General features: G+C 41.6%; 2 protein-coding genes across 2 annotated transcripts in view; one reads left to right on the forward strand and one right to left on the reverse strand.

Annotated features, from left to right (window-relative positions):
• Positions 1-559: 559 nt before the first annotated feature.
• The window catches only part of GRIA3 (glutamate ionotropic receptor AMPA type subunit 3), a 194,744-nt gene continuing 170,127 nt past the window's right edge, over positions 560-25,176 (reverse strand). Inside the window, exons 14-16 of the mRNA XM_035112435.2 lie at positions 10,418-10,532; positions 7,253-7,517; positions 560-3,266 (exon numbers count right to left, since the gene is read on the reverse strand). Of these exons, the coding sequence (XP_034968326.1) occupies positions 7,272-7,517; positions 10,418-10,532 (361 nt within the window). The 3' untranslated portion in view covers positions 560-3,266; positions 7,253-7,271. The remainder of the gene's footprint in view (positions 3,267-7,252; positions 7,518-10,417; positions 10,533-25,176) is intronic.
• LOC118083703 (mothers against decapentaplegic homolog 3-like) lies at positions 17,017-18,366 on the forward strand. The gene is made up of 2 exons (XM_035112436.1): positions 17,017-17,499; positions 17,587-18,366. Exons 1-2 carry the CDS (start codon positions 17,017-17,019, stop codon positions 18,364-18,366), a joined length of 1,263 nt encoding a protein of 420 aa, XP_034968327.1.

The raw sequence follows: 25,176 nt of genomic DNA on the forward strand, positions 1-25,176 counted from the left end.
TGAATTCAAATGTCTCCCTCATCCCTAACTAGAAGATGCCATGTAAAATTTCCCATAATTCCCCTAATGAAGTAGCAATCTGGAGAACTGTGGGGATTTCTTAAATGGTGGCTCAAAGACCCAGCCACCTAATACAGGAGACTGAGATGAGCCCTGATAGTTGCCTAGGTGATTGTGTGGATGGCTATTTTGTCATTTCAACACAACTAATTCCTTTTGATAAAAACTGTATTTAGTGAACCTGTGAGCAATTGCTGCCATAGTTTTATTTTGGAAATGCCAAGTATACCCCCAGGTTTTTCCTGTATTGATGAGGCCTAGAACCTTGTTCTTTCTTTCTTTCCTTTTTTTAAAGGGTTCTTGAGAATGGTGGAAACTATTGCAGTTGCTTGGGTGTAAGTTGCCAGGAATATCCGTGAAACAGGCTACTGAGCCAAGTGTTTGCTGTAGGCAAAAGTTCAGAATCAGTTTTTTTAAATTTTGTTTTCTTTACAATTTTATTTACAAAATGTATTAAAACTCTTTGTACAATGCCTCATTCAAATGAGGCTTAGGAATTTATGCCCACACATGCAGTTTTACACTTTTGACAGCCATGAGTTTCACTCGGCAGGGTTTTTTCTTCTTCTTCTGTTCACTGAAGTGCAATTTTAACAACCAAATAAAGAAATAACCTAAAAAAGATTTGTTGTTGTTTTTAAAAACAAAAGGGTAAAAATAAAATATTTTCAACTGGTTACTGCTGAACTTCCAGAGCTTGAAGTTAGTAGCAGGATTTTTTTTTTTTTAGCAATTGACACTTTTTAATTATTTAAACATGCATGTTTTTAAAAATAACAACCCTTTTACCAAACCCTTCACTAGTGTGAAGTCTCCACTCTGAAAAATTATTTTCATTTGACAAACATACATTTCTTTTTATACAGCATCTAAGAAAATGTCTATTTTTTCCTTTTTTTAAAACTTAAATACAACATTTTGCACAGCTTTGCATTTCCTTTTGCTGGAACATTATAGCATTCAGAAATTGAGAATCACAGTTTCATGAAAAAGTACAGCTTCTTTTTGCTTAATACCTCTGTAAAAACATGAGCAGCAGCTTATTCTATGGGAGAATTTTCTCTGATGATTTTTGTTTTTTAATGTTACATTTGTGAAAACGTATCCCCCCCAAGTCCTATAGTATATCCCTTGATTTAATGAACTATCAAATATATCATCAGTGACCTTTATATGCCTTGTTCTAATGAGCTATCAAATATATTCAGTGACCTCTTTCAAACATTTTTTCCTTTTTTGATTTTAAAGAAAAAATATATTATTCATAATATTTCTTAAAATTTTGTTTAATATCCAGTATGTTACCAGTGAAATGAAACCCTTTGCTGAACTACCAGTTGCACATATTGTCATAATTAGAGGTAATTAGTATGTAGATGACTCCTTTAACTTGTACAGTATTCTGTCTATCTGGTAAATGACAATGGGGTTTGTTTGTTTTTGTTTAAAGATGCAGCTTATGAACATATGATGCTGCTTCATAATGAGTCAGACCATTTGTCCATCTTGGTAAGGATGTCTACTCTAAGGAGCAAAAATCTCCCCAAGATCCCAGACTCAGAGGTCTTCCTTCACCCTGTTACCTGAGGTCTTTTACATTTAGAGATTCCAGGGATCGGACCTGGGAATCCTCTCTCACTCCAGCCACATGCTCTGCCCCTGAGCTCTTCCAATGTTGTCAACTTCTGCTAGACTCTATGGTGGAGCGCATCCTACATCTGAAAAAGCTGTAAGGCAATAAATGCAGTCCGTATCTTAAGCTGTATATACTGGAATGCGTTATATCTGTTAGGAAAACTGAAGATGAACCCTAAGTATCTTTCAGAAAGGAAAGGAAAAAAGTAGCCATGAAATTATGATTGGCAGCAGCTGAGAATATAATAACTACCAGCAATAGTAATGCTAGAGTGTTTTGTTACAAGTCGGACCAGCTGGTCTCTTTTGAGGTACCATCCTGTGTTATGTTTTTAATTTTAGTTTTTTACAAAGCGAGGCTGATCCACAAAGCATCGTTTGAGCACAGTGCTAGATTTTTTTTTAAAAAAAGTTATCATCATCATCATCATCATCATCATCATCCTAACTATTACAAAAGGAAAAGGAAAAAAGAAAAGAAAAGGTGGAGATTCTGAAACTGTGTTATGCGGGACAACTGTAGTCTTCAGTCCTCTCACTTATAATCATTTGATATTAAATGCTGAATGGAGAAGGGGACAAAGGTGCCAGCAATAAACATCCAAAAGATATATCGCACAGAAACGTGAAACGTGGCAGGAAATGGAATGGAATGAATTCTTCTCAAAACTAGTGATGCTATTTCTTTGTTTTAATAATAAAAATAAGAATGCACTTGCAGATGATAGAGGACATGGGTGCATTTCTAGCCTGTCTGTCCTCTTGTGTTTTCCTTCTTGAAAACTTTCCTTTGTAAGATACACCAGGTCCTTCCTTGACAAATTGATGCATGAGCCTCCATGATGTTTTATTTTGATTGGTTGACACACCTCCTCCCCCCCTCCACATATTTTCATCCTTTTTTTGTATGTTACATTCACTTGTTGGAGCAGATATATGCATTTTCTTAAAACGTGAGGCAGGATCTAGAGCGGAAATGGCAAAAGAGGATCCTTACCATCACAAAGGAAGGAACAAAGCAACACATTGTGACAGGAAATCACAGAGTTAGGTTAACAGGCTGCCCTAAGAATATAAGCAGTGGTATTCTGAGGCATAATATTAAGAACAGCTTAATATTTTGATAAAAGGGGGCACTTGAAAACCTTTTGTCTCTTTTCAAAAGAATTAACGTCCATATATACTGTGCAGTGGTATCAAAGAATGGCTTCTGTTGAACTTTTGTTAAAATTATTTTTACAAGAATACTTTTCTCTCTTTCTCTTTCCATGTATGAGAATATCATCTTCTTATCAATCTGTGTTCTTCTTGTAGTAGTTGTTGTTTTGTTTTGTTTTCAAGCAAAGCAAGACTATTTTTTGATGGTTTGCATTGTTTTTGAGTCTTAAGAATTTCCTGTAAGGCACTGAAGGAAAAAATAAAATTCCTATGAAGAGTTCATTGCACCATCGTCAATAATGTGTCAGACCCGACATCTGGGAGGGAGTAAAATTGGCTCAGGTGGTCAGGATCACTGAAGTTGCTGGGATCTTGGTAGCTCCTTCCTTTGCATGTCATCATAAGTGCGGGATCTGCAATGAGAATGCAACTATCTCAGCTCTGTCCCATGAGAGGGAGGTTACCACGAAGACATAGGTGAAAACCAGGGATGAAGGAAGAAATGATCTGAACATTAGCTACTTGAGCATTATACTGAAAAATACATAGCATCACAAAATCCAACTAAACAGAGGACTTGTTCACACATTACACTGAACACCGGTGCAAGCTGTCTCTACACATGAACAAGTGTTTGAGTGAAAGAATGTACACTTGCTGATGTGTACAGCTCAACTCTTGAACACACAGGGACACAGACTGTACACTTGCTGAAGGCTACATGTGAATAACTGTAAAGATAGTCGAGTTACCACAGGCTTAACTTGACTCAACAGTGTGATGCAGCAGCCAAAAAAACCCTCTAATGCTATTCTAGGCTGCATCAACAGAAGTACAGTGTCCAGATGAAGGGAAGTAATAGTCCCACTCTATTCTGCCTTGGTCAGACCACACTTGAAATACTGCGTCCAATTCTGGGCACCAAAATTTAAGAAGGATGTTGACAAGCAGGAATGTGTGCAGAAGAGGGCAGCCAAGATAATCAAGGGTCTGGAAACTAAGCCTTACTAGAACTGCTTGAAGGAGCTGGGTACATTTAGCCTGGAAAAGAGGAGATTGAGAGGAGAGATGATAGCCATCTTCAAATATCTAAAAGGCTGTTACATGGGAGATGGAGCAAGCTTCTTTTCTCCTGTTCTGGAGCCTTGGCCCCGAACCAATGGCTTCAATCTACAAGAAGGGAAATTCCAACTCATTATCAGGAAGAACTTTCTGACAGTAAGAACTGTTCAATAGTGGAACAGATCCCCCTAGGGGTGGACTCTTCGTCCTTGGAGGTTTTTAAGCAAAGGTTGGCCATCTGTTGTGTACGATCTTGTTGAGATTCCTGCATTGTACAGGGTTGGACTACATGATCCTCCGGATCCCTTCCAACTGTACAATTCTATGATTCTAAGTGTGTATACAGGTACACAAATAATGAACTCATGGAATGTAGAATGTGAACCCCATATATGTAGCTGTCTTCAGAGTGGCTGGGGAAACTCAGCCAGATGGGCGGGCTATAAATAAATAAATAAATAAATAAATAAATAATTATTATTCAAGGGTTGCAGATGAGTTTGCAAAGGGGATTTAAGAAACATAGGAAGCTGCCTGACTCTGAATCAGGCCATTAATCCAACTATATTACTATTACCTATACTAATAGGCAGTAGCTCTCCAAGGTTTCAAACAAGGGCCTCTCCCAGTTCTCTCTGAAGATGCCAGAGATTGACCTTGGGGCTTTCTGCATGCAAAGCAGATGTCCTACTACTGAGCATAACTCATAGCCTATCACTCTCACTCAGCGATACCAATTCAGCAGGCTGCTGTTGCTTTGCATGCGCTTGCTAGACAACAAAGATCCAGTCAATGTCTAAATCAGGGTTTCCCAACCTTGGGTCTCCAGCTGTTTTGAGACTACAAATCCAACCATCCCTAGTTAGCAGGACCAGTGATCAGGGATGATGGGAATTGTAGTCCAAATCAGCTGGAGACCCAAGGTTGGGAAATCCTGCATATTGTTGTTAAAGCTTCTCTGGTGCAGGAAAGCTTATTTACCGTACTGATATGCTAACTAACCTTTCTTTGAGATTATCTAGGCCAGGCATGTCAAACCTGTGGCCCTCCAGATGTTTTGGCCTACAACTCCCATGATCCCTAGCTAGCAGGACCAGTGGTTGGGGAAGATGGGAATTGTAGTCCAAAACATCTGGAGGGCCGCAGGTTTGACATGCCTGATCTAGGCTGTATCTACCTATTTGGAGTAATAACCTCAGCTCCATGTAGAATTGCCTTACTGAATTAAGAATTAATGTTATGACCTTCGCCTTCCTGGATGGCCATTGTGAGAAATTACTTTTGGAACAGCCACAGAGGATGTTGTCATTATATTACCTTGTATTTAAATTGGGGTGGGGGAGAATCTGAGTTTAGCCATGGAGGAATTTCTGTTACATCAAGTGAACCTGTTTGTTTTCTGCTATCAGACAAGGAAAATTATGTCACCTTGCATTCTTCCTTGCTTGCACTGGCAGAAAATAGAGAGTCGAATTCATAGCTGAATTCTGAATGCCATTTTATCTATGTTATGACTTATAGCTAGAGAAATGATGATTGCTAAAGCTATAGCACATTACTGTGACCTTTCAAATGCAGTAGAGATAGGAGTTAGGGCTTATCCACTTCTTGCCCCACTCATTCCAGGCAACGGTCCACAAACGGTTTTCTGCAGATTGTCCTTTGCTCTGATTCAGCTTTTGAAAGTGTGTTTTTACAGGGAGCAAAGCTCTGGAGCCAAAAAGAAAGAAAGACAAAAGGGTGCTCGAACACAGAGCTTTAAAGTGTTGGACTGGGCCAGGAAAGCATGAAAAAAGGGTTAGTGTGGGTAAGTCCTTACTCATTGTTAGAAAGCAATAAATGAGAATTCTGCCCTTGTCTTTACCAGGAGATTCCCCTACCCCTACTCCTACTCCCATGTACATACAGACTTGTCATTCACCCTTGCTGCTTATAAAAGGTAAAGGTAAAGGGACCCCTGACCATTAGGTCCAGTCGTGACCAACTCTGGGGTTGCAGTGCTCATTTTGTGTTATTGGCCGAGGGAGCCGGCGTACAGCTTCCAGGTCATGTGGCCAGCATGACAAAGCTGCTTCTGGCGAACCAGAGCAGCACACGGAAATGCCTTTTGCCTTCCTGCTGTAGCGGTACCTATTTATCTACTTGCACTTCGACATGCTTTCAAACTGCTAGGTTGGCAGGAGCTGGGACCCAGCAATGGGAGCTCACCCTGTCGCAGGGATTCGAACTGCCGACCTTCTGATCAGCAAGCCCTAGGCTCTGTGGTTTAACCCACAGCACCACCTGTGTCCCCTTTGCTGCTTATACAAATCACATAATTGTAGAAAGTCAGTGTGTTACCCACCCCCCCACCCCCACGGCTTTGGCAGCAGGGAAGACACCTCCAGAATGCACTTACCTGAAGTCACCACAGTTCCCTTTAATAAATGAAAGGGGAAAAGATCATAAGAAAGTCAGGAAAGAATAATCAATGATGTCCATCTCTATGTGTAAGGCTGGAGGGCATGATGATATCCTGGCAAGACCTGCGGTGCCCAGTGCCAAAGTTTTCAGGGCTGACCTTCCAGTGAGGATAAAATGAGGCAGCTGGTTCAGGAGACAAATTTAAGGGCCCCTCTTAAGGGCAAACAAATTCAATTTATTTTTTATTATGATTTTTAATGACTGATTTAAACATCATGTGTTCTTGTTTTATATTTGTGTGTGTTTCATATTTGTGTGTGTGTGTGTGATTTGTAACATTAATTTTTGATGCACTAAGGTGATTGTTGGAGGCTGCAATGTTAATGCATCCAGTCATGGCAGCTAATAAATTTGGGATGTTTTTTCATTGAGTATGCGCTGGTGTGTGTGTGCTGTTTTTATTTACAGTAGATGATCTTTCAAGTTGTGGCAAGTCCTGGACCAGCACTAGAAGCTGCTATTCAAAGTGTCCTGGCATCATAGTGAAAATCCAGGATGGCAAATGGTTTAAGAAGTAATCCAATACTTGTTTGGGAATTAAAGGTGGGGAAGCCGCCTTATACTGAGTCGGAATGTTGACCAGTCTCATTGGGTATAACTTGCAGTGGCCTCTCAGTATTTCAGACATGGTTCTCTCCCAGCCAGAGGGCTGGAGACAAAACTAGGACTTCCTGCATGTGAATCAGGTGCTCTGCCAATCAACTACTGCCTTTCCCATGGCATTGCTAGAGCACATATTGGAAAGGCATCAACTGTGTTGTGTCCCATTTCTGATGTGCATAATCCTGAGATGTTACTCCACGTTGGGGAACACAACACCAACAACACATCACCACAGGGAACACCAAAAACATAAACCAGTTGATTTGCTTACTGGACCTTTAGCCGTACCACTAGATCTTAACACTTTCTGTTCCATACACGTTGTAGCCTTCTCTGTACGTAGCATAATTCTGGGTATTGGGTGCAGGAGCAGGCTTAAAGTTTTGTGTGTTCTTTGTGAGTTTCATTCGTTTGGACTCGGCCCGAGACTTGTAACAGAACTCTATCAAGGCCACCGTCATGGCAAGGCCGAGACCTCCGACAAGAATATAGAAAACCCCAGCAACATTGCTCAGGCTCAGAGCGCTTGTCTTGTCCTAAGAAAAATGAACCAGTTGGTTAGTTTTGCAGTGGGAAGGAAAGAGACAGGAGGACAACATCTTTCTAGAGGTGTCTAGCTTTGAAGGCCTAAATGTGCATTTAGACAACTCACTCTCACTATTTTGCAGCTTAGAACTCTTTGTACCCAAATCTTTACATCAATTTCAGAGGTAACCAGCTGAACCAAAACACTCTTGCCAGATTCATCTCACAAATAATGTCCCATGACATGAAAGAGCTTAAGGCAGGAACACCCAGGAAATAATGTTTTATCTCCCCCTACTTGATACTAACTATACAGTATCTGGTAACAATATGGATTGTTCCCTAAACCAGTGGTATTCACTTTGTAGCTGACTACACACAGCTTCATGGTGAATATCACTGTGCTAACCTGAACCTTTCTATTGATCTTTTAAATATTTCCCCCCTCTAGAGCGGGGCAGAACACAGCATGGTGAATTCAGAAAAAAACTGCTTTTTCATTAAAAAATTAAAGGCAGGCCTTTAATTTTGTTGATATTGGAGAATGTAGAGGAAAAGAATCACTTTTTTAAAATACTTTTTTAACATCTGGTAGCAACAGTTGCTGTTTGATGAAGCTGGTCAGTTACTTTCAGGCTGAGCTAAATAATCCTATGCTCTCACTTGAGTTTCTGGGGTTGAACAAACAAACAAAACTCCCAGCTTAAAATATTAATCAATCTATACTGTCTAAGGTGTACCATCAAGGCAATGGGGGAAGCCTTTTGTTTGAAAAAAATAATATTAATGATTTCTCTGTCTGTTTTGAGACACCATCATAACCATTTTGCTGCTGAATTGGATTACCTGCTACATGGTTTCTCAATTGTTTGAATACTTATGGTTTGAGCTGTGACACAAAGAAAATCAGAAGGCTTGTCAACATGAGAAGGCTGTGCAGGTGTGCATTGGAATATGAATTCAAACTGATTGAGTCAAACTGGTTAAAGTCTCAGAGTGGACAGACTGCTTTTGGGCTTGTGGGACTGGGTTCTCCTCCCAGCCAAGACTCACATTGCAACCAGTGACTAAACTATCAGCAGCTGTTAATGTTGCAGGACTAAATGAGCCTCCACGGTTATAAGAATTGCAAAACTTAACTCAGCAAGCAGAAAGTGGCAACAAGCCATTCTAATTAACAAAAAAGCAGTCCACACACAGGGGCTTGCTCCAGTCTGACAACTGATTTCATCTAAAACCAACACAGCTCTCTCATGTAGGCAAGGCCTGAGTAATTGATGTCAATCTGGATTCCAGACCAATTTGCGGCAGAAATTTGAAACTGACTCTTTAAAAAGTTGCAGGTTAAGCCTCAGCTCACCAAAAATCTTTAAGCAGTTGCAAAATGTCTTTTGAATTTGGAGACACTCCCCCCCCCAAATGTCTGAAAACCAAACAATGAAAACCACACCCCAAAATAGATGAGTTCCTTCCAGCCAGGGGAAAACAAACACACTTTAGAAGACTGGGCTTGGCTGTCTTAATAAATTTTGAGTTCTTTCTGATTTTTTGGTTTTAGGTTTGAGTTACAAAGAGGCTGATCCTGCAATGGTGCATTCAAACATCCATCGGCCCAAAGTTCACCTTAATAAGAAGCCATATCCAAGCCCTACTGGAATCAATACTCATCAGTTGACTTCAGTAGGACCAGAAAATGGAGCCCTCTAAAAAAACTTCTAGTAATTCTTATTATGGTCATTATTACAGTAATTTTTCAAAGGCACAAACAAAAGGCAGGTGTTCAATTCTCATCTATTTGCAATGGGAACTGGACATCAGGCTGTTGTTTGGTGCCTTAGAAATGCATCCAAATCAGTACAGTATTTAATACTGGTTGGGTATTTCAATTCTTTTTCCTTTTGAAATTGTTCCATTATATACATCTCCATGTTTCATCACAGCAGGTAAGCATAATGTTTTCTCCCAAATCAAGAAGGAAAAGCGTTTATGGATGGAAACCCCCATGGTTACTTCTACATATGGAGTATCCATTTCAAACTTATGGAAGTTCCACTGGAGAAGTCCCCACTGGGCTGGTCCACACCCACCGCCCCAGCAACATAATTTGTGTGTGAAGCTTGTGACAAGCTGAAAGCCATACCATAAAAGGGAAATCAAAGTACGCAGTGGCAAAAGTTTCTGGTATGGAATGTGAGTAATACAGTAGCAAAATGGTTTGATGAATAATCATAAAAAAAAATTGAATGGCTAAGATTTATGGAATGAACCAGCAATAAAATAGTGCGCTATTATATATAGATTAAAAAAATAAACCCCTCCAAACTTTCTTTTTTTAAAAAAAGGATATGTCATGCTTATTAATGTGATGTCCTCTGAAAAATATCCATCCTTAACACTCATGCATTTGTTGTTCAAAAACCATCATTGTGCATGGAAAGGAGTTACGAAATTTCGTAATAAAATCGATGAGTTTTGAAAATTTATGGAAAATAAAGGCAAACTGGAGGCTAATAAAATCATACATGGACTCAAACGGAACTTCTGTAGGTATATATTAAAGTAGAGATACCAGTTTGAGATTCTTTTTTTTTTGAGGGAGGGGTCAACCTGAGTATATATATTAAAAAATGTACTTACAACTAGCGCCTTTGATACTGCAAAAGAAAAAGGCTGTCATTTTTACTGAGTTTTTTTTATATAAAAATGGAGTTCTCTTAAAAATAAAATAAAAATAAAAATCCCTGCCCTTTTTTGACGGGGATGGGGTGTGTTTTCCTCAAAGCTTTAGAATGTAAATATTTAACTTTGGAGAATCATTTTGGTATAAAATAAAACAGTGGGTCAAAAATATATATATATATAAATATATATGTGATTGCTAATCAGTACAAAAAGACCTTCAGCGACTGACCTTACTTCCCGAGTCCTTGGCGCCACATTCACCCTTATCGTACCACCATTTGTTTTTCAGCTTGTCTAAGATGCCTTGTTCACTGAGTTTCAATACTGCAAGGTTTACAGGAGTTCTTCACGTGGGAAATAACATAAATAACATTATATTATGTTATTTTATGTTATTCAAGCTTTAAACTACTTAAAAACTATACAAAGCGATAAAGCAGGGTTCCTGGCCACAAATGTCAAAAGAAATTATCTCGTACTGCAGGCAAACTGGAATCGTAAACCCCTTAAAAGTTAAAATTCTAGAGCATCGCTAGATCACCAGGTCCTGCCCATATCGCTTTGAGTAATCGGCACACACTGTTAAATAAACTCCATGGAAACAAAGTGGTTCAATTCTCCCCAGTTTTTTTCCACCCCCTTTTTCTTTTTTTTCTTTCTCCCCCGGTGAGTACCTTTAGTCAGCTTGCAGTAGCTTTGCAATAGATGGGAGTTGGAGGAAAAAGAAGATTGCACTCAAAAGGTTGCTTATTGAACTAACAGAAAGAATACCTCTTTGTTTCAGCCAGTGCTGATGAATGTTTTTCTACTCACCCACCCCCATTCCACTTCACCTATGCATCCAGCTGATGAATAAGATTGGGTTATCCAGTATATTTGCAGAGAATTTCTAGTGATGCAGCTGCGGGTAATCCCTTTGTACAGTGGTATGTCAAAAGAGATCACAATGCAGTTTTCTGCACTGTTGCATGTAGAAATTATCTACAGTCACTTTTATCTCTGATCTGGTGGCACAGGAAAGCTCAATAGATATATAAAATGGATTTCCTTCTTATGACTAGCATAAATAGAACCTCATGTGGGCTTGGTGAGATCACACCTGGAGTACTGTGTCCAGTTCTGGGTGCCACAATTTAAGAAGGATTCAAGCTGGAACTTGTGCAGAGGAAGGTGACCAAGATGATTAAGGGTGTGGGAATTAAGCCTTATGAGGAATGGTTGAAGGAGCTGTGTATGTGTAGCCTGGGAAAGAGGAGACTGAGAGGAGATATGATAGCCATCTTCAAATATCTACTGGCCACATGATATGTGCACTTTGAAAATATTTCAGCTTGTTTCCCTTGTCTTATATTCAAAAGAAGGAAACAAACAAAAGAATAGGGAGAGAAATTCAAACAAGCTAGAAAGTCTCAAGCTGTTTATGAGAGATGTTAACCGAATACATACCTTACTAAGGAAGTGTGAGTTTCCCTAAATTCTGGACACAAACCTCTCTCTGGCAAGGTCTGTAAAAAGGGAGCCATGATGTGGGACAGCTGAATGATGAAACGGTTTCTTGTTGTTGTTATGGGAACAGTGTGGGACCACACATTTGAGAAATAATGGATGGATTGGATTACACATGCTCTGTAGTCTGATGATCAACCACAACACAAAGCAGGATATAAATCCTAGAGCTGCTTCCAACTGAGTTCTACTCGGAGTAGAGTAATTAATGATCTTATATTAAGTATTGTCCATTAATTTCAAAGAATCTACTCTGAATAGGACTAAGATTGGATGCAGCCTCTAACAGACTGAGCTACAGTAGGATATGTTTCCCCCAGAAGCTCAGAATGAATGAATAAAATTAACCACTTTCTATGGAAATAATGCTTGACAGCTGGAGCAACTAGTGCTGCTTGGATTCCAGTGACTTCATTAATCACCACAACTTTGAGAGGTGGGTAGGCATTGGGTATGCCTAGTCTTCGTTGGAAGGGAGGTTGTAGTCTCCATCTGCTCCTCCATGGCTAAGGGTATCCTGTTAAAAGGACCTGGGAGGAGTGGCTCCTGTCCAATGACCAGATGGGGACTAGGGGCATACCCCTCCTCCAATGGAGACTGCTTGGGGGATGCCCTGATTTGACGTAGGTCATAGAGCGATCCCCCCTCCACCCACCAGCTTCACCTTTAGAAATACTCCCAGTGGACGAGCAGGAGTGGCATGAGCCATTGTTTACCACAATGCATTTGGTCAAACCTCACATATGTAACCAATAAAGTTGTGGTCTTACTTGATCCCCAAAACCAATATGCCATGTGTTGTCTAGTTATTTGCAGGGAACAGGGCAGTCACAGGGCCTTGATATGCAACCAGATGAAAGCAGACTCCCACAAAATCTCACAACCACAACAACTAACCCTAGTGAATTGCTAGGCAACAAGCCTAGCAGCTCACTTTTCCAAAGCATGTTGCAGAGTTACAGGAACAGGAGTCCTGATCTGGACTTGGGTCCTGATGTACCGGCTTTAACACTTTGCCCCTACTTCAGTCCAATCTGGATAGGGTTCCCATTCCTGCTGTTTGCACCAGTAGTGTGTGTGTGTGTGTGTGTGTGTGTGTGTGTAAGGAATCTCCCATTCCAATCAGGATTTCTAAGGTTGAAATATATTTTTAGGATCAATCTTATTTTTGAAATGTTAAGTTGTTGGAAACTGTTTTTTAATATTATACAACATTGTGTTTTAATATCAATATTGTATTTTAATTGTTATAAACTGCCCCCTGAGACCTAGGTAATAAATTGCAGCAGCAACAACAATTACTATTATCAAATGAAATTGGGGTGGCTAGTGGCTGAGAGAAATGGCCATTGGTTTCTTCTGAGCTCATGTTCCCAGTGGCTCATCCTCATAGAATCTCAGAACTGTAGTTGGAAGAAACTCTTGGAGGTCCTCTAGTCCAACGCCTTTAAATGCAGGAATCTCAACTAGATCATAAATGATAGATGGCCATCCAACCTCTGCTTAAATACACTCAAGGAAGGGAGAGTCCACCACCTCCCAAGGGAGTCTGTTCCATTGTCAAACAGCTCTGTCATATCTTCTTTGAAGCATTTGCAAATACCATTGAACAGCTTTGCTTCTTTACTAAGTGTATGTGGACTAACTGATTCGTGTGCACAAGGCACACACATACTTGATCGCTGCCAGACTAATGGTTGCATCCAACCTTAGATATACTCAGATCCATTGGAATGAATGGGCATGATGATTAATTCATTTCATTGGGTCTATTCTGAGGAGAACTTAGTTGGATACAACCCACTAAACAGTAAGTACATGAGAGAAGCTTGGTGGATCAGGCCAGTGGCTCTTCAAGTCCAGAATCCTGTTTTTATCTAAACCTTCCCCCCGCCTTGATGCTAACTTTTGTACTGTTGAATAGCAGAAGCATGGAATTCAACAGTTTTAATTTTTGGCTCCTGTTTCTGACTTCTGAACTCTGCAGCAACATCAAAGTATTCCATGGGGTTTGGTGTAGCCTTCCCTAACTTTGCATCCCACAGATAACACAAGAGCTCTTCTGTGTCAGGCCAGCATCCTATTCTCACCAGATGGCCATACGAAGCTCACAAGCAGGAGCTGACACAAGAGCACTCTCCCCTCCTGTAGCTTTCAGCAGCTGGTATTCAGAAGCGTTACTGCCTCTGATAGGGGAAGCAGAACATAGCCATCATGGCTTGTAGCCATTGATAACCTTACATTCCACAAATTTGTCTAATCCTTTTTTAAAGCCATCCAGGTTGGTGACCATTACTGCCTTTTACAGAAGTTAATTTACTACAGCACAGCAAGGACATTTTCACCATCCTGACAAAAATCTATTTTAAATGGACAAACTACAGGTGATGTTAATTTTGTGTAAAAAGCAATGAAATATTAGAACAAATATACCCATTCCACTACCCTCCACCCCAAAGGGCAAGTTTAGGGCAACAGTGATTTTAAAAAGCTTAATGAGCTACTGGGTGAGATCCCATGGTCAGAAATATTCAATGAGAAGGGGGTCCAAGAAGAATGGGAGTTTCTAATAGGAGAAATATTGAAGGCCCAAATGCAGGCAATACCAACAAGAAATAAAAGTGGGAGGCATCTAAGGAAAGCGGTGAGCCTGCATAAGGAGTTTACAGATGAGCTGAGAGTTGAGAAGACAATTCTAGGAGAACAGGTGAGGTCCCTACAGATTGGAGGCAGGCAAATGTTGTCTCCATCTTCAAAAGGGGGGTGGAAAGGAAGACCCAGGTAACTACTGACTGGTGAGTTTGGCATCGATACCAGGGAAGGTCCTAGACCAGATTATTCAACAGTCAGTTTGTGAGCATTTAGAAATGGATGTTGTGATTACTAAGACCCAGCATGGGTTTCTCAAAAATAAGTCATGAAAGACCAATCAGATTTCTTTTTTTCTTTTTGATGGAATTACAAACTAGGTGAATAAGTTAATTGCTGTTGACATAGTTTATCTAGATATCAGTAAGGCCTTTGATTTGTGGCTGGTTGACTGACCGAACCCATTAATGGTCCCTCATCCTGGAAAAAAGTGACAAGAGGGGTGCTGCAGTGTTCTGTCCTGGGCCCGTTGTTGTTCACTGTCTTTATAAATGAATTGGATGAAGGAATTGAGAGGATTCTCTTCAGATTTGCAGATGACAACAAACTAGGATGGGTAGCTAATGTCACAGAAGACAGAATCAGAATTCAAAATGACTTTAACAGATTGCAGAACGGGGTGAATTGAACTGCACTGGGTGAAAATGAATTTCAATAGGTACAAATGTAAGGTTCTGCATTTAAGCAGGAAGAACCAGATGCACAAATATGGGATGGGGGACACCAGCCTTACTGGGAGTACATGTGAAAAGGATCTAGGGGTCTTGGTGGACCACAAGGTTAATGTGAGTCAACAGTGTGATGCAGCAGCAAAAAAGGCTAATACTATTCTAGGCTGCATCAACATAAGTATTGTGTCCAAATCAAGGGAAGTAATAGTATCACTCTATTCTGCCTTGGTCAGACCATAACTGAAATACTGTGTCCAATTCTGGGCACCACAGTTTAAGAAGAATGTTGACAAGCTGGAATGTATGCAGAGAAGGGTGACCAAGATGATCAAGGGTCTGGAAACTAAACCTTACTAGGTGCGCTTGAATGAGCTGGGTATGTTTAGCCTGGAAAAGAGGAGACTGTGAAGAGATATGATAGCTATTTTCAAATGACTATCACGTGGGAGAAGGAGCATGCTTGTTTTCTCCTGCTCTGGAGGGTAGGACTCAAACCAATGGCTTCAAGTTACAAGAAAGGAGATCCCAACCAGTGGCGGAGCTTCATACTTCGGCACCGGGGGTGGGGGGTGGAGAGCAGGCGGGGGCGGGGCTGGTGTGCATTCTGGGGGCGTGGTGTGCCACCTGTAGGGGCGTGGCATGTGTTGCGGGGGCAGGGCACCCAGTACGGGTGGGCGGGGGCAGCCATGATGGCGCCCTTGGGATCACACTGCCCGGGGCAGAGCGCCCCTATCGCCCCACCATTCCTGATCCCAACTAAACATTCAGAAAAACTTTCTGACAGTAAGAGCTGTTCCACAGTGGAATGATCTCCCTTGGGAGGTTTGTGGACTCTCCTTCCTTGGAGGTTTTTAAGCAGAGGTTGGATGGCCATCTGTCATGGATGCTTTGGTTGAGATTCCTGGTTGAACTAGATGACCCTTTGGGACAATTCTATTGGACAAGGGCATGAGAGGTGCAAACAGACCTCTTATTCCCCACAATACTCCAGTGTGCTGTCTGTACATGCAAGGGATGGGGAAATGGCACCACAGGATCTTTTGACAAATTCTAAACATTACACCAGCAAACTTGCGTTTCCCACATGTCTGCCAGTCAATGTGAATGCAGAGGCTGTAAGTGTTTGCAGGAGAGAGTATCAGCAGGAGATGAATCTTCCCACATTTGTCCATTTGCTCATACAAGGGCATTCAGCCTGAGTTTTCTATCACGCTGGGATTCATTTCTGTGTACATCTGAGGGGAAACATTTTTAAAACATCCAAGGGAGAGTTTTTAGGGGAGAATTCGTGGGTGTGGAAAGGGTTAAGCACTAGGTGTTGCATCCAAAGTTCGTCTTACTCAAGAGTAGACCCACGGAAGTTTTCGGACAGGCTTAGTTTAGGTCTATTAATTCCAACTCATCTGCCACAAGCAGAACTTAACATTGTCTACACACCATACATTCAAAGCACCCCCCCCCAAGAATATTGAGAACTGTAGTTTAACCTCACAGGATTCTTTGGGAATACTCTTTAAGGAAGTACACTTCCCAATATCCTTTGCAGGGTGGCTTTAAATTTAAATTTATTGAGTTCTTGCAGCCATCCTAAACTGGATGAGAACCTTCACTCCCAAACGCAACAAAGTGTTGGTAACTCTGATTGGCTGTGCCCGCCCTGAGATCTCCTGCAAACTTTCTGTCTCCAAGGGATGTTGATAGGATACTAGGTCATAAGGAGGAGTTCGGGGGAGGGTCCGGCAGAGGTATTAGTAGCAGATTTTGCCTTTGCCGGCAGAGGCGCCTTCACAGAGGAGTGAGAGAAATCGGGAGAAAGTTTGGGGCGCGAGACAGGTGTTGCAGCTGCTGCGCCCGCGCCCCTCTTGGCACTGTCCCATCTCCTAGCCGCGACTGGTCTTCGCTGCTATCCGGGTGCCTCTGGAATAAGAGAAGCCGGCAAGTCATCCCTCCTGCTTCCTCTCGTTTTCCCGCTGTCGCTTGGCTGCGTGGGTCCGACGCAGCCATGTCCACCCCGTTTTTCCATTCCGCCACCGTCAAGCGCTTGCTAGCTTGGAAGATGTTCGTGTACAACGAGCAGGATGGCAAGGTGTACGAGAATGCTGTCAAAACCTTGGTGAAGAAGGCGCACAGCACCAAGCAGCTGGAGGAGCTGGAAACGGCTATCACCACTCGGCATACTGGCACCAAGTGCATCATCATCCCCAGATCTCTGGTTGAACAGATGTATGCGACCTACGGAAATAACTTCCCGCACGTTTTCTACTGCCGGCTGTGGCGATGGCCAGATGTGCAAAGCCACCATGATTTGCTTAGCTTTGAAACGTGTGAATATGCCTTCCACAAAATGAAGTCTGAAGTCTGTGTGAATCCGTATCACTTTCAGAGAGTGGAAACACAACAGCTACCGCCAATACAGCCAGAAGCTCCAGCTTCATATCCCCCAATGCAGGACCACAGCTACTACTCTCAAGGAAACGCGAACTACGCTCAAGGAAACGCGAACTACACTCAAGGAAACGCGAACTACGCTCAAGGAAACGCGAACTACGCTCAAGGAAACGCGAACCTCCAGGCAAGTTTTGTCCCTGAAAGCAGCAACTTTGTACCGGTAGAAACAGCTTCCACTGTGTTTCATTATCTTCCTGAGAATGCAGGAGCCTGTAGTAGCCAGCAGGTGAACTACAGCGTGGATACATCTCAAGCTCTGGCGGTCCCTGGACCCAGTAATCTGAACCCCGAGCCCATCCTGTACTGTGAACCAGCCTTTTGGTGTTCCATCTCCTACTACGAGCTCGGCCAACGGGTTGGGGAGATCTTCCATGCTTCGCAGCGCTCCATTATTGTAGATGGTTTCACCGACCCGATCAATGCTGACCGTTTCTGCTTAGGCCAGCAGTCCAATGTCAACCGCGATCCTGTGGTGGAACAAATGAGAAGATACATCGGGAAAGGAGTGAGACTCAAGTACGTCGACGGGGACGCGTTTGCGGAGTGCCTTGGCAAGAATCCCGTTTTTGTCCAGTCTGCCATCTGTAACCAGCGCTTTGGATGGGATCCGTCCACTGTTATCAAGGTTCCAAATGGATGCAACTTGAAGTTTTTCTACAAGGAAGAATTTGGTGCCAAATTGTCCCAGTCTGCGACCAAGGGCTTTGACGCGGTCTACCAGCTGACGAAGATGTGCATCATCCGACTGAGCTTCGTCAAGGGCTGGGGAGCTGAATCCAAGCGGCAGACGATCACGAGTGTTCCCTGCTGGATTGAGATCCATCTGAACGGCCCCTTGCAGTGGATGGACAAGGTCTTGAACCAGGTTTGTTCTTCGCACACCAAATGTTCCAGCAAGTCTTAAAGAAGTTGGAAGCAGAAGCCAAGACCAGGAAATGGAATTCGTTTCACTCCTGGCAAAGAGCAACCTAAGTTATAATCATTATCATTATGGTCATTTCTAACCTGTTCTTTTGTTTGTTTCTGGACCGAATTTACAGGTAAAGGAGAAGTAATAGATTTAAAACAGTAGATATATAAAAAAATCTATTTGAAATGTAAATATATTTAATATGTCTAGCTCAGTACGAAGCACTTGGCCACGGGCAGGTGCCCTTTGCATCCGCTGTGATGACACCAGTTTTCACTTATGCATCTGAGAAGCTCGCTGGATGGGCTGCCACACAGTGGATACCTGTGGGCAAATGTAGTTGGAATGAATGCCTTAATGTTGCAGAATAACGGGACAAGGTGTTTAAGGAGATTTCTCTAGCAGCAAAGAAAACTCTTGTCCCATCTCTGCATCTGGTGCCTTAAATACCTTAAAAACAAGGAACTCACCCCTGCCTTTCGATGGCAGCAATAATGTATGTAATAAGGTTTTGAAAAATATTTGAGTTAGTCAGTTTGGACCATTGGTCCTCAAGTGTCTGGCAAGGAAAAAAAAAAAATCCCCATAAACTGCAAGTCTCTAGGGGTTCTAGTAAAAAAGACAGGCTTTTTGTAATACCGGTAGCTAGACTTTTTGTTTGATTTCATATTATTTATGAATAACATTCTTCAAGCCTATGCTAAAGTATGGTTACATGAAAATACAATTGACAAAATTTAGCACTTATGCTATTTGATTTAATTTTTTTCCTTATTCTTATTATATCTCTGTTAATTAGTATTATATTGACTATGTTTTACTCTTACTCTTAAATCTCTAATCAATGGTGCACACATAAGAAAGTAAATTAATATTTTTGTTTGATTATTTTTGAGTTCAAAAGTACTGCTAATGATTGTAGAACGTTTTTTAAGGCTGTGTAGTAAAAATGACAGGCTTTTTCCAATATTGTCTGATTTCATATTGTTTATGCATATACAGTCTATGCTAAAGTATGGGTTACATGAAATTACAATCAACAAGATTTAGCAGACTCATGCTATTTGATTTTCCCCTTACTCTTATTAGAGCTCTATTAATTTTTAATATATTGATTATATTTTACTCTTATATTTCTATTCATATGGTGCACACATAAGATAGCAAGCAAATTAAGATTAGCATCTTTTTTTGAGCCACCTCTTGAGCTCATCATATTGCTAATTACTGTAGAATTTTCTTTTTCAAATATGTGTAAGTACTTGTTAAGTACAGCAAAAGATTTATGTTCCATGTCTGCACTGATGCTGCATGATGGTTTTTTTCTCCTCCCCTCCTTGTTTTTCCTTCTGTAAGTTTTGAAAGTCCAATAAAAACTATATGAACAAAAGGTCTCAGGCTCAATCTTTGGCATCTGTAGCTAATAGGATCAGGTAGCAGATGATGGGGGAAACCTTCATTTGAGATCCCAAAAAGAGTAATAGAAACATAGATTTGTAGAGTTGGAAGGTACACCAAGGGTCATCTAGTCCAACCCCCTGCAATGAAGGAATCTCAGCTAAAGCATCCATGGCCATCCAAGCCTCTGCTTAAAAACTTCTGAGGAAGGAGAGTCATTGCCAGTCAGAGTGGACAAAAGTGAGCTAGATAAACACAGTTCTAAGGTAAAGTGCTGAGGTGGGTAAAGAGCAAAAGCAAATGAAAACATTGTTGGGTCAACTTTTGCCTTACTTTTCAGAATAAGAAATAAATTACTGACCAAATCTGGGCTATAGAAACAATGGCCAGCTGGGGTCCCAGCTTGAGTTAGGAAATTAAAAGGAAGTTTCTATTGAAGGTGCTTCTCCTTGGAGTTTTGTTGAATAGACAGACTTATTAAAATGCATTTACAATATCTAAAGTGCCAAGACAGACACATGAAGTACAAGCTGTACATAGTGACACATCTGTGCAATTCCATTTGCCATAGCAGTGAGATTTAATTGGGGAGAGGCTGTTTCCTTGGTGTTAAGTGCTCCTGAAATTTCTTTTTTCCAAATATGTTTCCAAACAGTGCATTTAGATATTCTTTCTCTCATTAAGGCGTTGAGGACTCTTGTACAATGGGCAAACATTTTCATCTCTTTTGAAGTGCAGTTTCAAATCCATAGAAGTGTGTGAAAATTAAAGCAACGATTCTCCCATTCATCTCTCAGGATGTTGATGCCTGCTGAAGCTAAATGAATATTTTAAGGTATTCTTTTGCAGAATATGTGTCCCACCAAGCCAAATGCATTCAGCCAGCCTTGCCCTGTAAAGCTCTCCTTTATTTTGCAGTCCCAGAAAAGCAGCAAAAAAGAGAGGTCCTCAGTGGACTGTCAAGCATCGCTGTCGATTGCAGAAGATGGCATGGTTGGGTGGCAGTGCTCACCTCGCTTCTGGTTGGTTGTGTCACTGCTGCTTACCATGATGTAGAGAGGGAAGGGATGAGAAGGCAGTCACTTCCAGCTCCTGGGCAGGTTTTAAGTATGGAAGTCAGCAGGTGGAAGCTGGCTGAGGGCAGGCTGAGGATGGTGGTGCCTCATCCACCCCATTCATCCCAATGGATCGTGCTTCGCTTCATTCTGGAGAGATTATCTGAACGTTCATCTCCACTCCTTGCTGAAAATATTAGGCTGATGTTAGATGGCATGAGCCAGCTTTGTGGATTTATAGAACAGATATTTCTTTATGTTGCAATTCATACTGACAATAGACCCAATCCAGGCAGATGTTGGCCAAGGGTAACATATTCATGTCCGTTTCCTGAAGTGTGTTTTTCAAAGATGCAAGTTAAGTGCAGACATTCATCAGTATTCAGTCTCTTAAACAACACTCCTCAGTCAGCTGAGTTGTAATCCCAATATAAAAACACACTTTTTTCCCCTATCAGGAGTTGGGAGCAATTTTCAGTTGCCTCTTTCATAACCTATGAAAATTAGCTGAAGTGTTAAATCTCATTGATGAGTTAGGAACTGTAGCAACACAGCATCACATCACAGCATTCTTTTCCATTTTCCATTAATATATTATTTTGTTTCTGTAATTAGTTTCCTTCTGAGCAATTGAAAACCCTTCTTATTTAGTTGCTTTCAAGTGTGCACATTTAGCCTTTGATCCCTGCTGTTCCCTTGATGGAATTTAATGCAGTTTTCCTGCCATTTTCAGTGGAATTTACCCCTCCCCCACATGAGATGGTGCATTCTGCTCAGTTAAAATACATAATAAGGAAAACAGCAATATGTGTGTGCAATTTGATGAAGTTATTTTTGCATATCTTTGCATTCACCTCTGTGAAAATGTTGCTATCTATGTCCAATGGCAGCATCTGGCTTGACAGGTGCCTCTTTATATCTTGTATCTCTTATAAATGTAGCCCACACATATTAAATTCTACACCAACAATATTATAGGTGCTAATGCAACAATGCACAAGTTGTCCGATTAGGAAATCAACCCTGCTGCCAGGGATCTTCATTAATTCATAACCATGCTACTGGACATGATCCAGGCAAATACTTAGAACCCAGTTGTCTTAATGGCATAGCTGCCAAGTTTTCCCTTTTCTCGCGAGGAAGCCTATTCAGCATAAGGGGAAATCCCTTAAAAAAGGGATAACTTGGCAGCTATGCTTAATGGGAGAATGAAATCAAAGGGACTGAGAAATGCTTAACTATGGGTTGTACTCAGTGATTGCACAGTACATCAAATGAGCTGTTCAATGTTGGTGGAGAGATCGATACTGGCAGATAAATCCTTTCCTTTGCTCTGGGCTGGGTCTTTGGGCAGCAGTGTTGTCCATCTAGCAGCAACACTGACCTCTGACATCCTCCTGTCACCTGTGGAGTGATGCCAGCATTGTTCAAAAGGTGCAGAGATTCCCCTTCTGCTAGCAGATGTGCTGGCAGAGATTCACCAGGCAGCAGGCAGTTGAAAGCCTGAAAAGAGGATGTTCCAAGGGTAAGTTGGGGTTGAGCTAGCCTGGATCCCAAGCCAGTGCTGCTGCCATCATGTGTTGGCTTTGGACCTATTGCTGTGCCAGCTCCAGGTCAGAGTACTGTATCAATAAGTCTGCCCCTCACCTTCCACTCTGGCTGCCAATCTCTGTAAAAGACCCTCTGGGCTACTTGGGCAGTTATGACTGCTTCCTAAATGAGATTTTGGGGGGAGGGGGCTTTTCTCCAATGAGTTCCACAATCTGCCTCCAACTTTCCCCTCTTGAACAGTTTGCTTAGAGATGGTCTGGAGATACTTGATGAAGTTCTACAGCTGAAGCAGCTTTGGATTTGTATACTGTCTTAGTAGGACACCACTGGGAAGCCACATGAAAGCTGCTCTGAGATCCAGGGAGTAAAGTGAAAACACTTACGGGATTTAATTTACTTGCATTGTGATAAACGTCCTAATCAATCTCTTGCCCTTTCTTTTTTGCAGCTTTATTCCCCCTTTTATGAAGCCTTCCCCATGAGTTTCTGAGTCTTGGGTTGTCCAAGGACTTCTGCACGCTTGACATCTTCTCCTATACAGAAGCTCAATCCATTCTGAGGTAGATGCGCTTAGCTGCAGTGGTCCAAGATCTTCATGAAATACATGGGAGCTTCTTGCAACAAAACCAGACCAAACTCATTATAGAAATGCAAATACGTTGAGCGCATGAGCTTCACTCAACATGTCTTCAGGGATCAGTGAATTAAAATGGTGGTTGTTTGCCTATTAAGCTAGGTGTTCCCTTTTCTCCTTGTAGCCCTATCAATATTCAGCTCTGGGTTCCAGGATGTGTATGAAGCCAGTTGGGAATATGGCTTAGATTCAGCCCAAGTACTTCCAGACACAACAGTTGGACACCCTTGGTTTCCTTTTCGGTATGCAGTTCCTTACATTTTCAGCAGCAAGTTTTCCAGGAGGGGGAGGGGGAGAACAACTACAGGAAGAGTGAATCAGAAGGCAACGTAATGTTGGTTCCAGGTTGCAAAATGCTCTCAATGGGTCCTTCTTCTTGCAATTGTCACTTGGTATTTTGTCCAATCTCCACCACTGATGAGAGATAAAAGGAGTAAGGAGGCAATGGAAGCTGCTGTTACTTTGGCTCACTCCCATCACTGGCTGATGCTCTTCCTCAGAGCAGGTGGAAATGGCAAGAGCGGCCGCAACAGGGCCTAGGCTGCTCTGGTGATCACCGCTGGCCCTTGGTAGGTGCCCAATGGTCCTTGACATTTGTCCTGGCACACACAGAAGCTTTCATGTTGATCCTCAGAATTTTGACATGTGAATATCTTGTGGATGCTGGAATTGTACTCCACCCCTTTCCATTTTTAAATTGCATGCAATTTTGATGAGTTAATTTCTGCCAGGGAACTGCAGCCAATCCCAGGTCTCTCATGAGTTCACATAAAAAGATCGCATTTTGTCCAGCATTCAGCTCTCACAGTGACAACCAGATGCCTATAGGAAGCCCAAAAGCAGGACCTGAATACAACAGCACTTTACCTTGCTGATTCATCTGCTTAATGCATTCACCAATCTATTGCATTAATGCACCTATTTCTCAATACATACTTGTTCCATCAATGCATTACCTTTATTTGTTTATTGACTAATGTTTCACTAATGTTTACAGGTATGCCTTAAAAATGTCACATATTGATAATCTCATAAAGAAGAAGAAAGGAATATCAAAAAATATGTGGTAACTCCATCTTGCACCCCTTCTTCAAAGTTGGAGGAAAAATCACCTGTCCAAGTCTGATCTTTGTGCTTGAACCTCATGCCTGTCACTTGGACTCAATTTGCTAATGAAATTGTTCTGTGTCTTCCATCACATGTCTTTTCTTTCCTGGCCCTTTATTGTCTGCCTCTGTTTGGCTCTTGGAGAGAGATAATTGGGCAAATGATCGACATCAAGTCATTTGTTAAAAAAGAAGTGTGCTTGTTTTTCCTGAGCAAATAATTATCTGGGAAAGTGCTTGAATCTTGCTTTTGCTTCTTCTTTTTACAAGCCCTAGTACTCAGATATTGTCAGAATACTGTCAAATAGTTCAAGGTCTGTCAAGGCATGTTGGCAAAATAATAACTTGCAAGGACTTCTCTTTCCTTTCCCCTTATCCACTGGAAATTCTGAGATGTCAAGATAGGTTTTCACTGGTCTGTTTAGATGCCACTGGGGCTACAGCAGAAATGTCAAAGGCACATATGGGAGTGCACACAGGTCTCTTCTATGCGCGCACACAATTCTGTAGCACTGTCTAAACCACAATCAGTCCACCAAGCATTGCACCTATGCAACCTGCATCAATAATAGCAGAAGATGTATCAGAGTGCTATACACTTCTCTCTGATACAGCATTTATTTTTGCAATACAGGGTTGGAAAAATCAGGCAGTTGTACTGGTTTTAAGAACACAGAAAGTGGCCTTATACTGATTCAAACCATTGTCTGCACTGTATTGTCTACCCTGATTGGGAGTAGCTTTCTAGGGTTTCACATACCTGTAGAGGAATCTCCCAGTCTTATCTGCAGGTGCTGAGAACTGACTGTGGGAGTTTCTATATGCAAAATAGATACTCTATTGGTGAACTTTGATCTTTCCCTAGCAACTGCAAATGCAATTCCCTAGCCAATCACTGCAGGCAACTGAAGCACAGTTTGATCTCACTGTAGCAAACTACCACTTGGTGAAATTGTTGCCTGCATTCAGTCCCCAAACAAACTAAGCAAAGAGCCTTCCTCTGAAATATATTCTCATAAAGGAAAATAAAATGTGCTTCATCTCACTGTATCACTAACCA

Source organism: Zootoca vivipara, chromosome Z (genome assembly GCF_963506605.1).
Source record: "Zootoca vivipara chromosome Z, rZooViv1.1, whole genome shotgun sequence".
Classification (NCBI taxonomy): domain Eukaryota; kingdom Metazoa; phylum Chordata; class Lepidosauria; order Squamata; family Lacertidae; genus Zootoca; species Zootoca vivipara.

What these genes read in the sequence shown, in the direction of transcription:
- LOC118083703 (XM_035112436.1), top strand. Translation starts at nt 17,017, where the DNA reads ATGTCCACCCCGTTTTTCCATTCCGCCACCGTCAAGCGCTTGCTAGCT. An exon ending in CTCAAGGAAACGCGAACTAC is followed by an intron (nt 17,500 to 17,586) that starts GCTCAAGGAAAC and finishes GCGAACCTCCAG; the next exon opens with GCAAGTTTTGTCCCTGAAAG.